Consider the following 12239-nt stretch of genomic DNA (forward strand, 5'->3'; position numbering starts at 1 on the left):
TCTCAGTTTGTTTATGATTGTACCATTGTCTGTAATAAGTTTGTTTCTGATTGTTGTTATGTTTGTTATTACCCAATCCAGTGTACAGTCCACTGAAGAATAAGCTGGTGCTCTATAAATTCAAACTGTAATAATAACAGAGTGGGGCAGGACAGTGTGAAACAGGCTGATGCATGTCAAATAAGGGGTTGCAAAAGATCAAGAACAGGTTCTCCAGGACATAATTACCAGTTGCAACTCAGTTGCATTTTACTAATACCAGCTGACAGTATTATCTGTGGTCATATTTTCAACTAAAGTCTTTAATCTGACTTCAATTGCAGGATGCTTGTTATGCATTCCTCTTGGGTTGGGTAAACATAATCCATCAGGCTGCAGGAAACAGCTAGTACTCTTTAGGACTGGCTAAGGAATATGACTTGAACAAAAGGCAGGTGCAGCTAATGGAACTGGTGCCAATTTCAATGCCTTTTATTTTTTTGTGTTTTTCATCACCTTTCTCCCTGTGGTCCGTTTTTGTCCGCTATAGCAACAACAATGACCATAAGTTTCTGTCAGTGGCAAGGAATGTGCATCCCTTGGAGGCAGGTCGATAATGATCAGGGAAAAAAAAAATCTGTCATCTCAGATTTCCAGGTTCTCTAAAGTGTGACCCAGGCATGTTAGATGGCCATAGACGTGCAGATTTATGCTTATGTCTGACAAATCATCATCTGTTGCATTTTCCCAACTACCACTACTCATTCAGATTAAATAAAGTAGTAAAAAAACAAATCAGATGATATTCTGGGCATTAATTGACAAATAGTAGTGGCAGTCACCCCTAGATATCGTCAGATAGGCAATAGATGCAGAAATATTAACTTTCTAACCTGTCCGATTGACTAAATGACCGATCGCCATGGCATGCAAACTGTCGCGACAATCCCCACCTGTCCGAAAACCATATGAACATTCATTTCAAAGGACTTTATTTTTGCGTCTATGGCCAGCTTTAGAGTTTTTTTTATCTCGGGTTAGCCCACATGTAGACCACATTACATATTTTGATCTGTTGTCTAATAATCCCTTGACGGGGCTATAGTGCTTGAAAGAGCCATATTCTTGACCCCAAACACCCTGCAAGTTGTCTGTTTCTTCTTGTGCACTATCCCCTATATCTAATATAAGGCACTAAGTTTGCCCAGGAGCAGTAACCCATAGCAACCAATGAGATGTTTGCATTTAAACAACTGACCAGTAAATTCTACCTGCTGATTGGTTCCTATGTGCTACTGCGTTACGTAGTGCTTTTTATTACATAACCCCATAAGACATCGTTACCCACTTTTAGGGCATTTTCATTTTGTGGTGTTACGGACCCTTTAATAGTCAATGGCAATCTTTTAAGTCTAAAAAGTGCTCTTCTGCCGCTTGTAATTTTCTACATAATACTTGTGCTGCCACACAACAGCCACACAACAGTGTTTCCAGTGACTCTCTTGTAGGGATGCACCGAATCCAGGATTCTGTTCGGGATTCGGCCAGGATTCAGCCTTTTTCAGCAGGATTCGGATTCAGCCGAATCCTTCTGCCTGGCCGAACCGAATTCTAATTAGCATATGTAAATTAGGGGTGTGGAGGGAAATCACGTGACTTTTTGTCACAAAACAAGGAAGTAAAAAATGTTTTCCCCTTCCCACCCATATATGCAAATTAGGGTTCGGATTCGGTTTGGTATTCGGCCGAATCTTTCACAAAGGGTTCGGGGTTTCGGCCGAATCCAAAAAAGTGGATTCGGTGCATCCCTACTCTCTTAGGAAGTTTTGCTATCTAGTCTTCTTTTTTAAATGAACCAGCGGTGGAAATGAATGACAAGACATTTTATGCATAGGGATGAAGAGGAATAATGTTATCTTTCTCAAGTCTTGTGCCTTCTTGTATGCAGGAATGGTTTCCTTGTCCCCTAAAGAAATTAAAAGAAAAATATTTAGCATTTTCATTCTTGTAGATGAGACTAGAGATTAGATCAAGGTGATCTAGGATGATTTTTGAGGAAACAGACAATGAGTAGTGAGTACCTTTACACAGTGTCGGACTGGCTCACAGTGATACCAGGAAAACTCCCGGTGGGCCAAGGTGTCAGTGGGCCCTCCTGCTTCTAAACATTTGGCTTATTTCATGGCCATTCCCTATTTCTATGAGAATAAAGAGGCTAAATAGATGGAATAATAAGTTATAGTATGTAAATAAAAGAGAATAGGAGAATAGAGGTTGAGAGAGGAAAGGAAGAAAATAATACTTTGAGTGGGCCCCTGGTCTAAAGGTTTTTGGGTGGGCCACTGGTCTAAGGTTTTTGGTGGGCCCCTGGCTTCCCAGTCCGACACTGCCTTTACATGATTCATTTTAAAAAATGTGAAATATCTCTCTTGTTAAGCAGTACATTAATCCTCTAATGAAGGCTTTCAAGTTCTGGCATTTTAAGCACACAGCAAGTTCAGTTTTGGGCTCTGGATTATAATGATGTGAATATATACCAGAAGATTCTCAAGAGTCTACTCTGCTATTGGCTTTGCCTGTATGAACCATGCTTTTTTTCTTGATATGCAGAACTCTGAGATCCTTCAAGATTATGAACTGCTACAAGCAGATGCAGAGGAGCTGGCTGAGCTCAGGATGGCTATCAGCAGGTTGGTAGGCCATTAGCCTTATAGTATCCTTATATATTGCATTTTTCTTATGTCTGTTACATTGAGGGATAATCAACTTTTGGTTTAATTTTCGGCACTGTTATTAAATAGGTGGTTCACCTTTAATGGAACTTTCAGTATGTTACAGAATGGCTAATTCGAAGCGACTTTTTTATTTGCCTTCTTGTTCTTACTCTTTCCAGCCTTTCAATGGGAGTCACTGACCACTTCTAAAAAACAAATGTTCTGTAATTCTACAGATTTATAGTTAGTGCTACTTTATATTACTCATCTTTCTAGTCATGGCCTCTCCTATTCATATTCCAGTCTCTTATTCAGATGGTTGCTAGGGTAATTTGGGCCCTAGCAATGGATGGCTGAAATTGCAAACTGAAGAGTTGCTGAATAAAACGTTAAATAACTCAAAAACCGCAAAAAATGAAAAACCAATTGCAAATTGTCTCAGAATATCACTCTCTACATCATGCTTAATGGTAATTTAAAGGTGAACAACCCCTTTAAGCATAAGTCAGACATGAAATATTATGAGTTTTGAAACATATAGCAATCAAAGGTAATGTAACTAGGATCATGTGAAAATGTGTTTTCTAGCACTAATAGAGTGTTAATAATCAGTATTAGCTGGTGGTGTAATCTGAAAAAAGGTTCCTAAACTCCATTTTTGACCAAAGAAAAAAAACCTATGTATAGAATTGTCTATGAGTATCATGGCAAATAATATTATTGCAAATAGATACTGGTCATACACTACCTTAAAAAACAGACACGTCTTGTGAACAGAAGCATCTTGTATACATTGTCTATGTAAAATTCCATCTCTAGCCTGAAGAAAGAAAACAACCTCTTAAAAGAGCAGATAAAAGAGCAGGAACAGAACAAGCATCTGCAGCATCTTCAGAGCCACATCCAGGCTAATGTGGTATGTACAAATGAGACAGCTCGTGCCAGTGTAAAGAGTAGGGAACATATCAGCCAGCTGGGGGTATGCAATAAACAGCACAAAGACTATCGCTAACCTCTTTTCATCCTGAAATATGTAGTTCAGTTAAGAGCCTGCAAGACGTATGGAAATGTGAGTGTCAGCTTCATTATCAAGATGGACTGCAAATATACAAATTGTAGGGAAAGTGTTTCATAAAGTAGTTCCTGTCAGCAGACACCACAGTGTAATCTTTGAATTCTATAATGAAGTACACAGAATAGGAAATAATATTTCACTAACATAACACTGAGAATAAGCACTCTAAACGTTAGTATCCTCAACACCTAACGAAATTGGTATAGAGAAAAGGGGATAAAGGATGCACAGCAAATACGTTCACAAGGTCCTTTATGCACCCTCCAAAAACAGTTTGGAGGGTGCATAAAGGAGAAGGAAAGCTACTGAAGAAGTTTATTGCCAATAGATTAGCCACAAAAGTACAAGCTATAACACAATATTTATTCTGCAGAATGCTTTACCATACCAGAGAAAACAGCTCTAGAAGCTATCCGTTTTTTCAGAATAGCAGCTGCCATATTAGCTTGGTGTAACATCACTTCCTGCTTGAGTCTCTCCCTGCTCACTCATTGCTCTGGGCTCAGATTACAGCAAGGAGGGGAGAGAGGAGCAAACTGAGCATGGTTAAGCTCTAGCCCTGGAGGTTTAAGCAGAAAGGAGGAAGTCTGATACTGAAGCCATTGTGTACACAATAGAAGTAAAGAAATGCTGTGTTTCTTTTGACAGAGGACTCAGAGCAGCAATACTTTGTGGGTTTACTGGTGTATTTATATAGACCTTTCTGATAAAGCTTACTTAATTTTAGCCTTTCCTTCTCCTTTCAAATGAATAGCTAAATGAATTATAGAAATTATATCAGCCATATAAATGAGCTTTGCATGGCAAAGAATAAACTAACAGTTCAGTTTGTTTGTTAACCCTAAAGATGAACAAGTTGTGGTGTGCCTACTCACAAACATTAAGGGTATACCTTGTCGGTATCCACGTAGAAAACGACCATGCTACTGGTTCTTTTTGGATCTATTCATGACACAGATAATAACATGAATTTTGATTAAATCTAGTCTTGTTTCTAGTGTACAGTCTTACCTCTTCATAAAGTTTTTTAAGTAAATTAAATCAAGATTAATAACTATTCTATTTTTTTGCTTTGTCTTTACAGGACAGCACAGAGGATGTAAATTTGAAACTTGCCGCAATGTATTCAGAATTACAGCAGGCTCAGTGAGTCTCATTCCTCACCTGAAGTACAGTTTAAAGGGGTGGTTCACAACTTTTCAATTGGTCTTATTTTTTTCTTTATTATAGTGTTTGAATTATTTGCCTTCTTCTTATGTTTCCAGCTTTCAAATGGGGGTCACTGATCCCATCTAAAAACAAATGCTTTGTAAGGCTACACATTTAGGCCCTCTCCTATTCATATTTCAGTCTCTTGTGTCAATGCATGGTTGCTAGGGTAATATGGACCCTGAAATTATGAACTGGAGAGCTGCTGAATAAAAAGCTAAATAACTCAAAAACCACAAATAAAGAAAAATGAAAACCAATTGTTTCAGAATAGCACACAACCCCTTTAACATGCATTTTCTTTGCTCTGTTTTTTCATGTTAGTTTATTCCCATGGGAATATTAGCTGTCTGCTTTTAATTCTAAATGGTATATGTTGTTTTTTTTTGTTTTTTTTGGATTCTTAGCCTTTACATTTAGCTGATTTCTAGCCTACAACTGAAATTCTCCTCCAGTTGTTGAGGTCACAGTCCAAAAAAATATTAAAAGGAATGCCCAACCAAAAACTATTGTAATTCTATGTAATTCTAACCACACAAAAAATCTAAAAACTGAAGACTAGTTGCAAATTTTATTAGAATACTACTGTCTACACTAATTTTAAAGTTAATTACTCCTTTATGTTATGCAGAGCAAACCAGATTTTCTCACAATATTGCTCATTATAATGAAGACAGATCGTGATACTATATAGGCCTAGTAAAGAGCTATAAATAGGTAAATATCTTCTGTACACAAATTGTATTCGTGATGAATATTTATATTCTTTGCAGTGAAAGGTTAAAACTCTTGGAAAGAGAAAAGTCAGAAAAAGAACTGGAAATAATAAAACTTAAGGTAATGGTAATACAATCAATATGTAATTCTTTATTTAAATGATTATAATCCCAATATATGGAATATTTTATTGTACCCTCAGATGGCTGTATAAATGAATCTGAATGCTTGAGAACTACTGGTGTATCATTTTGCATGTTAAGACCAACTTCAGATGCCCCCTTGGCATCTCCTATTTTTTTCCTTTGAGTGAGTGGTAAGTGATGGCCAGGGTACCCCCTGCATAAAGAGAAGAGAAGGAAGGTGCACATCTGTAGATACAAATGTGTTTTGAATGCACTTGTAGCATGAAGATAGCCTTCAGCACTACACTGGCTCTTATATGGGGCCCTTAGTGGTCACCTGACAGCAGATATACCGGGAGAAGAATGGACAGCACTGATATCTTGCATAAAAAGCCTTTATGTAATGATTCATTGTCACAAACTATGACCACATTTCAGACCTATATTGGTGTATTTTCAAGCGAGGATGGAGTAGGCCTGAAATGTTGTGGTTTGTGCCAATGAATTGTTAAAGGCTTTTTAATCTGGATTAATTCATTGGAGCACTGTTCTTACTTCTGTGCACTTGCTCTGGCACCATAACCTTCATATTTACATTCATATAAATGAACATACCCTGCTATATTACTTAGTTTAGCACCTAAGCACCACCTCTGTTGGACATCAAGATGATGCTCTTTTGGGAATATCTTAATTGAGGAAAGTGAAACAACTGTCCCCACACTCCAGCTACACGTAAATCATAAGGATGTACCAAATTCAGGGTTTTGGCAGATCCTAAGAAAGAGATATATTCATTTTTCATGAATGAAACATTTTTGGAGAGTGATTTTGCGTAAAACTGTGCAAACGAACACCGCATTGTGCCATTAATATCCACTGAGGCTGTAAGATTTGCCTTGAAAGTCAATGAAAAAATCTTGAACATCAACTTGCTTAAATGCTGATGGGACACTACCCATTGACTTCTATAAAAATGTCTGCAGATTTTAGTTGCAATCAACTTTTTCCTTTGATAAGTGTTAAATATTCAGTGATGCATATTTGCCCACATGGACTCTTCTATTGAATTGTTTCAATACTTTTAAATGTACTTAACAATTAGGGGCCGATTCACTAAGGGTCGAATATCGAGGGTTAATTAACCCTCGATATTCGACTAGGAATTAAAATCCTTCGACTTCGAATATCGAAGTCGAAGGATTTAGCGCAGATAGTTCGATCAAACGATCGAAGGATAATTCCTTCGATCGAACGATAAAATCCTTCGAATCGAACGATTCGAAGGATTTTAATCCAACGATCGAAGGAATATCCTTCGATCAAAAAAAGTGAGCCAAGCCTATGGGGACCTTCCCCATAGGCTAACATTGACTTCGGTAGCTTTTAGATGGCGAACTAGGGGGTCTTTTTTAAAGAGACAGTACTTCGACTATTGAATGGTCGAATAGTCAAATGATTTTTTGTTCGAATCCTTCGATTCGAAGCCGTAGTCGTAGTCGAAGGTTGAAGTAGCCCATTCGATAGTCGAAGTAGCCCAAAAAAAACTTCGAAATTTTTTGAATCGGTGAATCGGCCCCTAAGCCTAATGTGTAATAACTGAACATTGCTACAGTAAGTTGTATCTGCAGATGACAAAGAGACAGGGCATTCCTAGGTATTTTTCACTTAAAGCATCTAAAATTGAGGTCCGGTCCTGTGATTGCAAAGTACATTTTTTTCTGCAGCACATAATAAGATGTTATATTTGGAAAGATAGTGAAATATGGAATATTTATGGACTAATGTCTCCACAGACTGAGAGTGGATCCATACTTCGCATTGAGCTTGATGCCTGCAAACAACAGCTGGAGTTGGAGAGAAGTCGTACCACCACTATGCAGGCCAAGATTGCAGCAATGGAATCCAGAAACAAGATGGAGGTTGCAAATAATCAGGTCCACAGGGTAAGGAATTCATTGCCTGTATTAAACTGCAGCTGTTATTAGCATGTGGGGGACTCACAAGGTACAATAGTAATCTAGCTAAGACATATAGCAGTTCATTATGAGAAAGGGTCCATACAATATGGTTCAAGTTACCATGTTTTTGCCACATGCCTTATTAACTAGCATGCTGTTACTTCTGCAAAGATGGAAAGTTTGTGAATATTTGCCTTTTTTCCATGTACATATAATGTTGGGACACAGTTTTTTGAAAGGATATGAGCCATTGCCTTGGCATGTTGGTGTTATAATGTTTTGTTAATGTTAATATTATATGTTGGTAGGATCGTGTAGACAGTTTGCAGAATCAAAGCTGGTCTCTCCCATCGGAAAGGTGAGTAAACAGCAGGCCAGTGTGGGTGCATAACATTGTACCTGCATATGTAAGAAATGTTGGAGATAAATGCATAAACTTCCAATGCTGTAACATTTAATTATACATCTGCTATAATGCTGTGTAATAATTGTGTCCACATACTTTTGTGTTGTGTCAGTCATTGCGCATTCATAATTTCTACACCAGGTGACACTGGGGCTTTTTTCCCAAACATATTGTAAGTTTACTGATGTTGGTTTGCCAAGAGGCATAAGTAAATGATGGAGCTTGACTTAGTTCACCAGAGGGAAATTTCACAGCTCTCTATTCACTTGTATAGGATTTCCAAGGACATATATAACAAAGTGTGAAAGCATAGTGAACTCTTTTACACCCTCTGATAAATTATCCTCTAAAAATCTTATAAAAGTGAACGGAGAGCTGTAAATTCCTTTCTGGTGAACTGTGGTGAACCCAATTCTCACTCCGATAAATATGCCTCATAGTGTTTTTCTGCTTAGTAAATGTTGTTGCTCTTCAGGCTAACATCAGATGAACTGAGTTCTGAGATTGAGAATCTTCATCAGCAGCTGCAAGAGGAGAGAGATGCAAAAAAGAAGAAAGAAGAACTGATATTTAATCTTAAAGAAGTGAGCAGCTCTTTTTATTCTTCTTGCATAAATGTAGCTGAACAAATGGAGTTACAGTTTCTCAATATCTCTTATTATACACATATCAGTGTCTGTGTGTGTGTTTAATATATTTATGTTTGATAAATACTTATCCAGTGGCTGTCATTAATTGAATTTCAATTTACCTAAAATTCACCAAACATTATCTCCCCTGGAAAGTTTAAGCACTTTCCCTACTGTTTAATCCAACTAGATTTACCATGCTACAGTACTATATGCAATTGTGTCAATAAAATAGGTCCTTGTGGATTCTTTTGAAGCATAGATAATGCAAAATAACCAAATCACAGCTCATATTTCCCCAAACTGACTGATCACGATTACTGTCTGTGCAATCACCGTCTCTAGGAGCTTGACGATCTGAAGCACAAGAAGCCTGGAGAAATCAAGGTACTTACTGAATATAGATATTTTTTGTGTGTTAATGTGTGTGGCATTAGACTAATCTAAAAATAAAAGATCTGCCATTTTCTTTCCTCATTCATTGAGAAAATTCAAAGTGCTTTTCCTGAATAAAATGTAGTATTTGCTATTTCACAGCAGACTATATTAACACTAGTCAAAAATAACATGTAAGAGTTTGTATGTTCTCCCCATGATTACGTGGGTTTCCTACAAGTTCTTTGGTTTCCTCCCACACTCCAAAACCGTACAAGCCCCATGTGAAAGAGACCTTAAGGTGGCCATACACGGGCCGATAAAAGCTGCCGACAGACCGTGTCGGCAGCTTATTGGCCCGTGTATGGGGGCCCCCGACGGGCTTCCCCGATCGAGATCTGGCCGAAAGTCGGCCAGATCTCGATCGGATGGGGTTAAAAATCCCGTCGGATCGCGGCCGCATCTGTTCGTTGATGCGGTCCCGCGATCCGACCGCCCGTTTGGCGAACGCTAGGATCCGATCGTTGGGCCCTAGGGCCCACGATCGGATCAGCCCGATATTGCCCACCTCAAGGTGGGCATATCGGAGGGAGATCCGCTCGTTTGGCGACATCGCCAAACGAGCGGATCTATCCGTGTATGGCCACCTTTAGAGTGTAAGCTCCACAGGGGCAATGACTGATGTTTAATCTCTGTAAAGCACTGTGTGAATCTGTCAGCATTATATCAATAAATATTATTTCTTATATCACCTTTCAAATCTAAGTCAGAAGTTCCAAAATCATTGAGCTGTCATAACCTATTAGGGATAAACCTAGAACCCAACATATATAATTCATTTAGAGAGTTATTTGGAGATAAAACGTATTCGCTTACCAAAATATTCTTGGAACTATAGCAGAATACACCAATGTTTCATATGTCTGTTACCTTATCTTTAGAGAGTGAATTGGACGGAAAGGGTCCAAAAACCACCATTGTCTAAATGTCAGTCCAAAGAAGAAGAAAAAAATAAACAAATAAAAATCAGGCACTGAATATTCGTTATTCTGGATAACCATCTAAAAATGTACATTGTCTGGGAAGTCTGGTATTTTCCCTCACACCACCAACATTTTTGCAATTTCATTTACAAATAACTTTGATTATTAAACATATGTAATTAATGTATACTGGAAAGTTGCTTATAATTACATTTTGTATTAATATGTAAACCATAGATTTTGGGTGGACGTTACTTTTAACTTTATGCTAGAATTCTATAGCATAATTAGTATGTATTAAACTGGTGATTTTCCATACTGCAATGCAGGCATCTCTGGAAGAAATGGACTCTGAACTAATCTTTGTGCGAGAAGAGCTGCAGAAAGTCTGGGACATGCTGAAGACAAAAGATACAGAACTTGAGGAACAGTATCAGGAACTGGAGTCTGCTCGAGGACAGGTATAAGTCTACAGCAGTATTGTAGTCGCCCAGTAAAGAACAACATAAATAGGCCTAGTAAAGAATAACATGATGCAGAAAGTGTAAAGGGCTCACATGAAAGTAGGTACAAAATGTGAGTAATAGATAGAAAGTAACAGGTATTGGATCTGTTATCCAGAAAGGTCCAAATTACAGAATGGTAGTCTCCCATAGACTGCATTTTATCTAAGTAATTTAAATGATTTATTATTTCTTTTTTCTCTGTAATAATAAAACAGTACTTGTGCTTGATCCAAACTAAGATATAATTAATCCTTATTGGAAGCAAAACCAGCCTATTGGTTTAATTTAATTTTAAAGAGATCCTGTCATCGGAAAACATGTTTTTTTCAAAATGAATCAGTTAATAGTGCTACTCCAGCAGAATTCTGCACTGAAATCCATTTCTCAAAAGAGCAAACAGATTTTTTTATATTCAATTTAGAAATCTGACATGGGGCTAGACATTTTGTCAATTTCCCAGCTGCCCCTGGTCATGTGACTTGTGCCTGCACTTTAGGAGAGAAATGTTTTCTGGCAGGCTGCTGTTTTTCCTTCTCAATGTAACTGAATGTGTCTCAGTGAGACATGGGTTTTTACTATTGAGTGTTATTCTGATATCTACCAGGCAGCTGTTATCTTGTGTTAGGGAGCTGCTATCAGGTTACCTTCCCATTGTTCTTTTGTTTGGCTGCTGGGGTGGAAAAGGGAGGGGGGTGATAGGGGGGTGATATCACTCCAACTTGCAGTACAGCAGTAAAGAGTGATTGAAGTTTATCAGAGCACAAGTCACATGACTTGGGGCAGCTGGGAAATTGACAATATGTCTAGCCCCATGTCAGATTTCAAAATTGAATAGACAAAAATCTGTTTGCTCTTTTGAGAAATGGATTTCAGTGCAGAATTCTGCTGGAGCAGCACTATTAACTGATTCATTTTGAAAAAATGTTTTTTCCCTTGATAGTATCCCTTTAACATTATTTTCTAGTAGATCCAAATTGCACTTTGCCCCATGGAGCACCATTGTCACTGGCCCATACTGAATTGGTCACTAAGGTTCCCTGGATAGAGGGTCCTGCCAAAAATAGGATGGGACTCTAGTGGAAAATAATTGTCCAGCACAAGCACAGCTACACCTCTGATACTCTCTGTCAACCCCAATTAGGCTAAAACATATTTCTGTACAGGGTTGGATTTGTATTTGAGGCCCCCCTAGGCTGTCCTTTGTCCTCAAATTAAGAAGTAAATGCAGCTGGACAACCTACTCACATATCCAAACCTGTGCCCCTAATCAACCAAAAACCTACCTACTCCCTTGCAATACGGGAATTTACTTTGGTGTTTCTTAGGGTCCTATCTGTCACTCGGCTGCAGAAATATCCCATACCTTCCAGTTAGTAGCACAGGCCATATACGTAATAAATTACCCCCATATGTATGGTTCTTTTATAATAACTGCCCATTTTGATTTATTTTGCTATTAAAATTGCATTCACACCAGTACATATGTGGTTCCATTAAGCTTTTTCTACTGTGCATGCCTTTCTGTGATATATACCTGATGAATGAGTACTGGTGTGGGTG

General features: G+C 38.1%; 1 protein-coding gene across 1 annotated transcript in view; it reads left to right on the top strand.

Moving 5' to 3' along the window:
* Nucleotides 1-12239, top strand: part of LOC108711324 (putative leucine-rich repeat-containing protein DDB_G0290503) — a 40973-nt gene that overhangs the window by 18177 nt on the left and 10557 nt on the right. The window contains exons 13-21 of the mRNA XM_041586697.1: nucleotides 2590-2669; nucleotides 3513-3609; nucleotides 4853-4914; nucleotides 5751-5814; nucleotides 7616-7765; nucleotides 8089-8138; nucleotides 8662-8770; nucleotides 9161-9202; nucleotides 10503-10634. Coding sequence (XP_041442631.1) covers nucleotides 2590-2669; nucleotides 3513-3609; nucleotides 4853-4914; nucleotides 5751-5814; nucleotides 7616-7765; nucleotides 8089-8138; nucleotides 8662-8770; nucleotides 9161-9202; nucleotides 10503-10634 — 786 coding nt within the window. The remainder of the gene's footprint in view (nucleotides 1-2589; nucleotides 2670-3512; nucleotides 3610-4852; nucleotides 4915-5750; nucleotides 5815-7615; nucleotides 7766-8088; nucleotides 8139-8661; nucleotides 8771-9160; nucleotides 9203-10502; nucleotides 10635-12239) is intronic.

Source organism: Xenopus laevis, chromosome 3L, assembly GCF_017654675.1.
Source record: "Xenopus laevis strain J_2021 chromosome 3L, Xenopus_laevis_v10.1, whole genome shotgun sequence".
NCBI lineage: Eukaryota > Metazoa > Chordata > Amphibia > Anura > Pipidae > Xenopus > Xenopus laevis.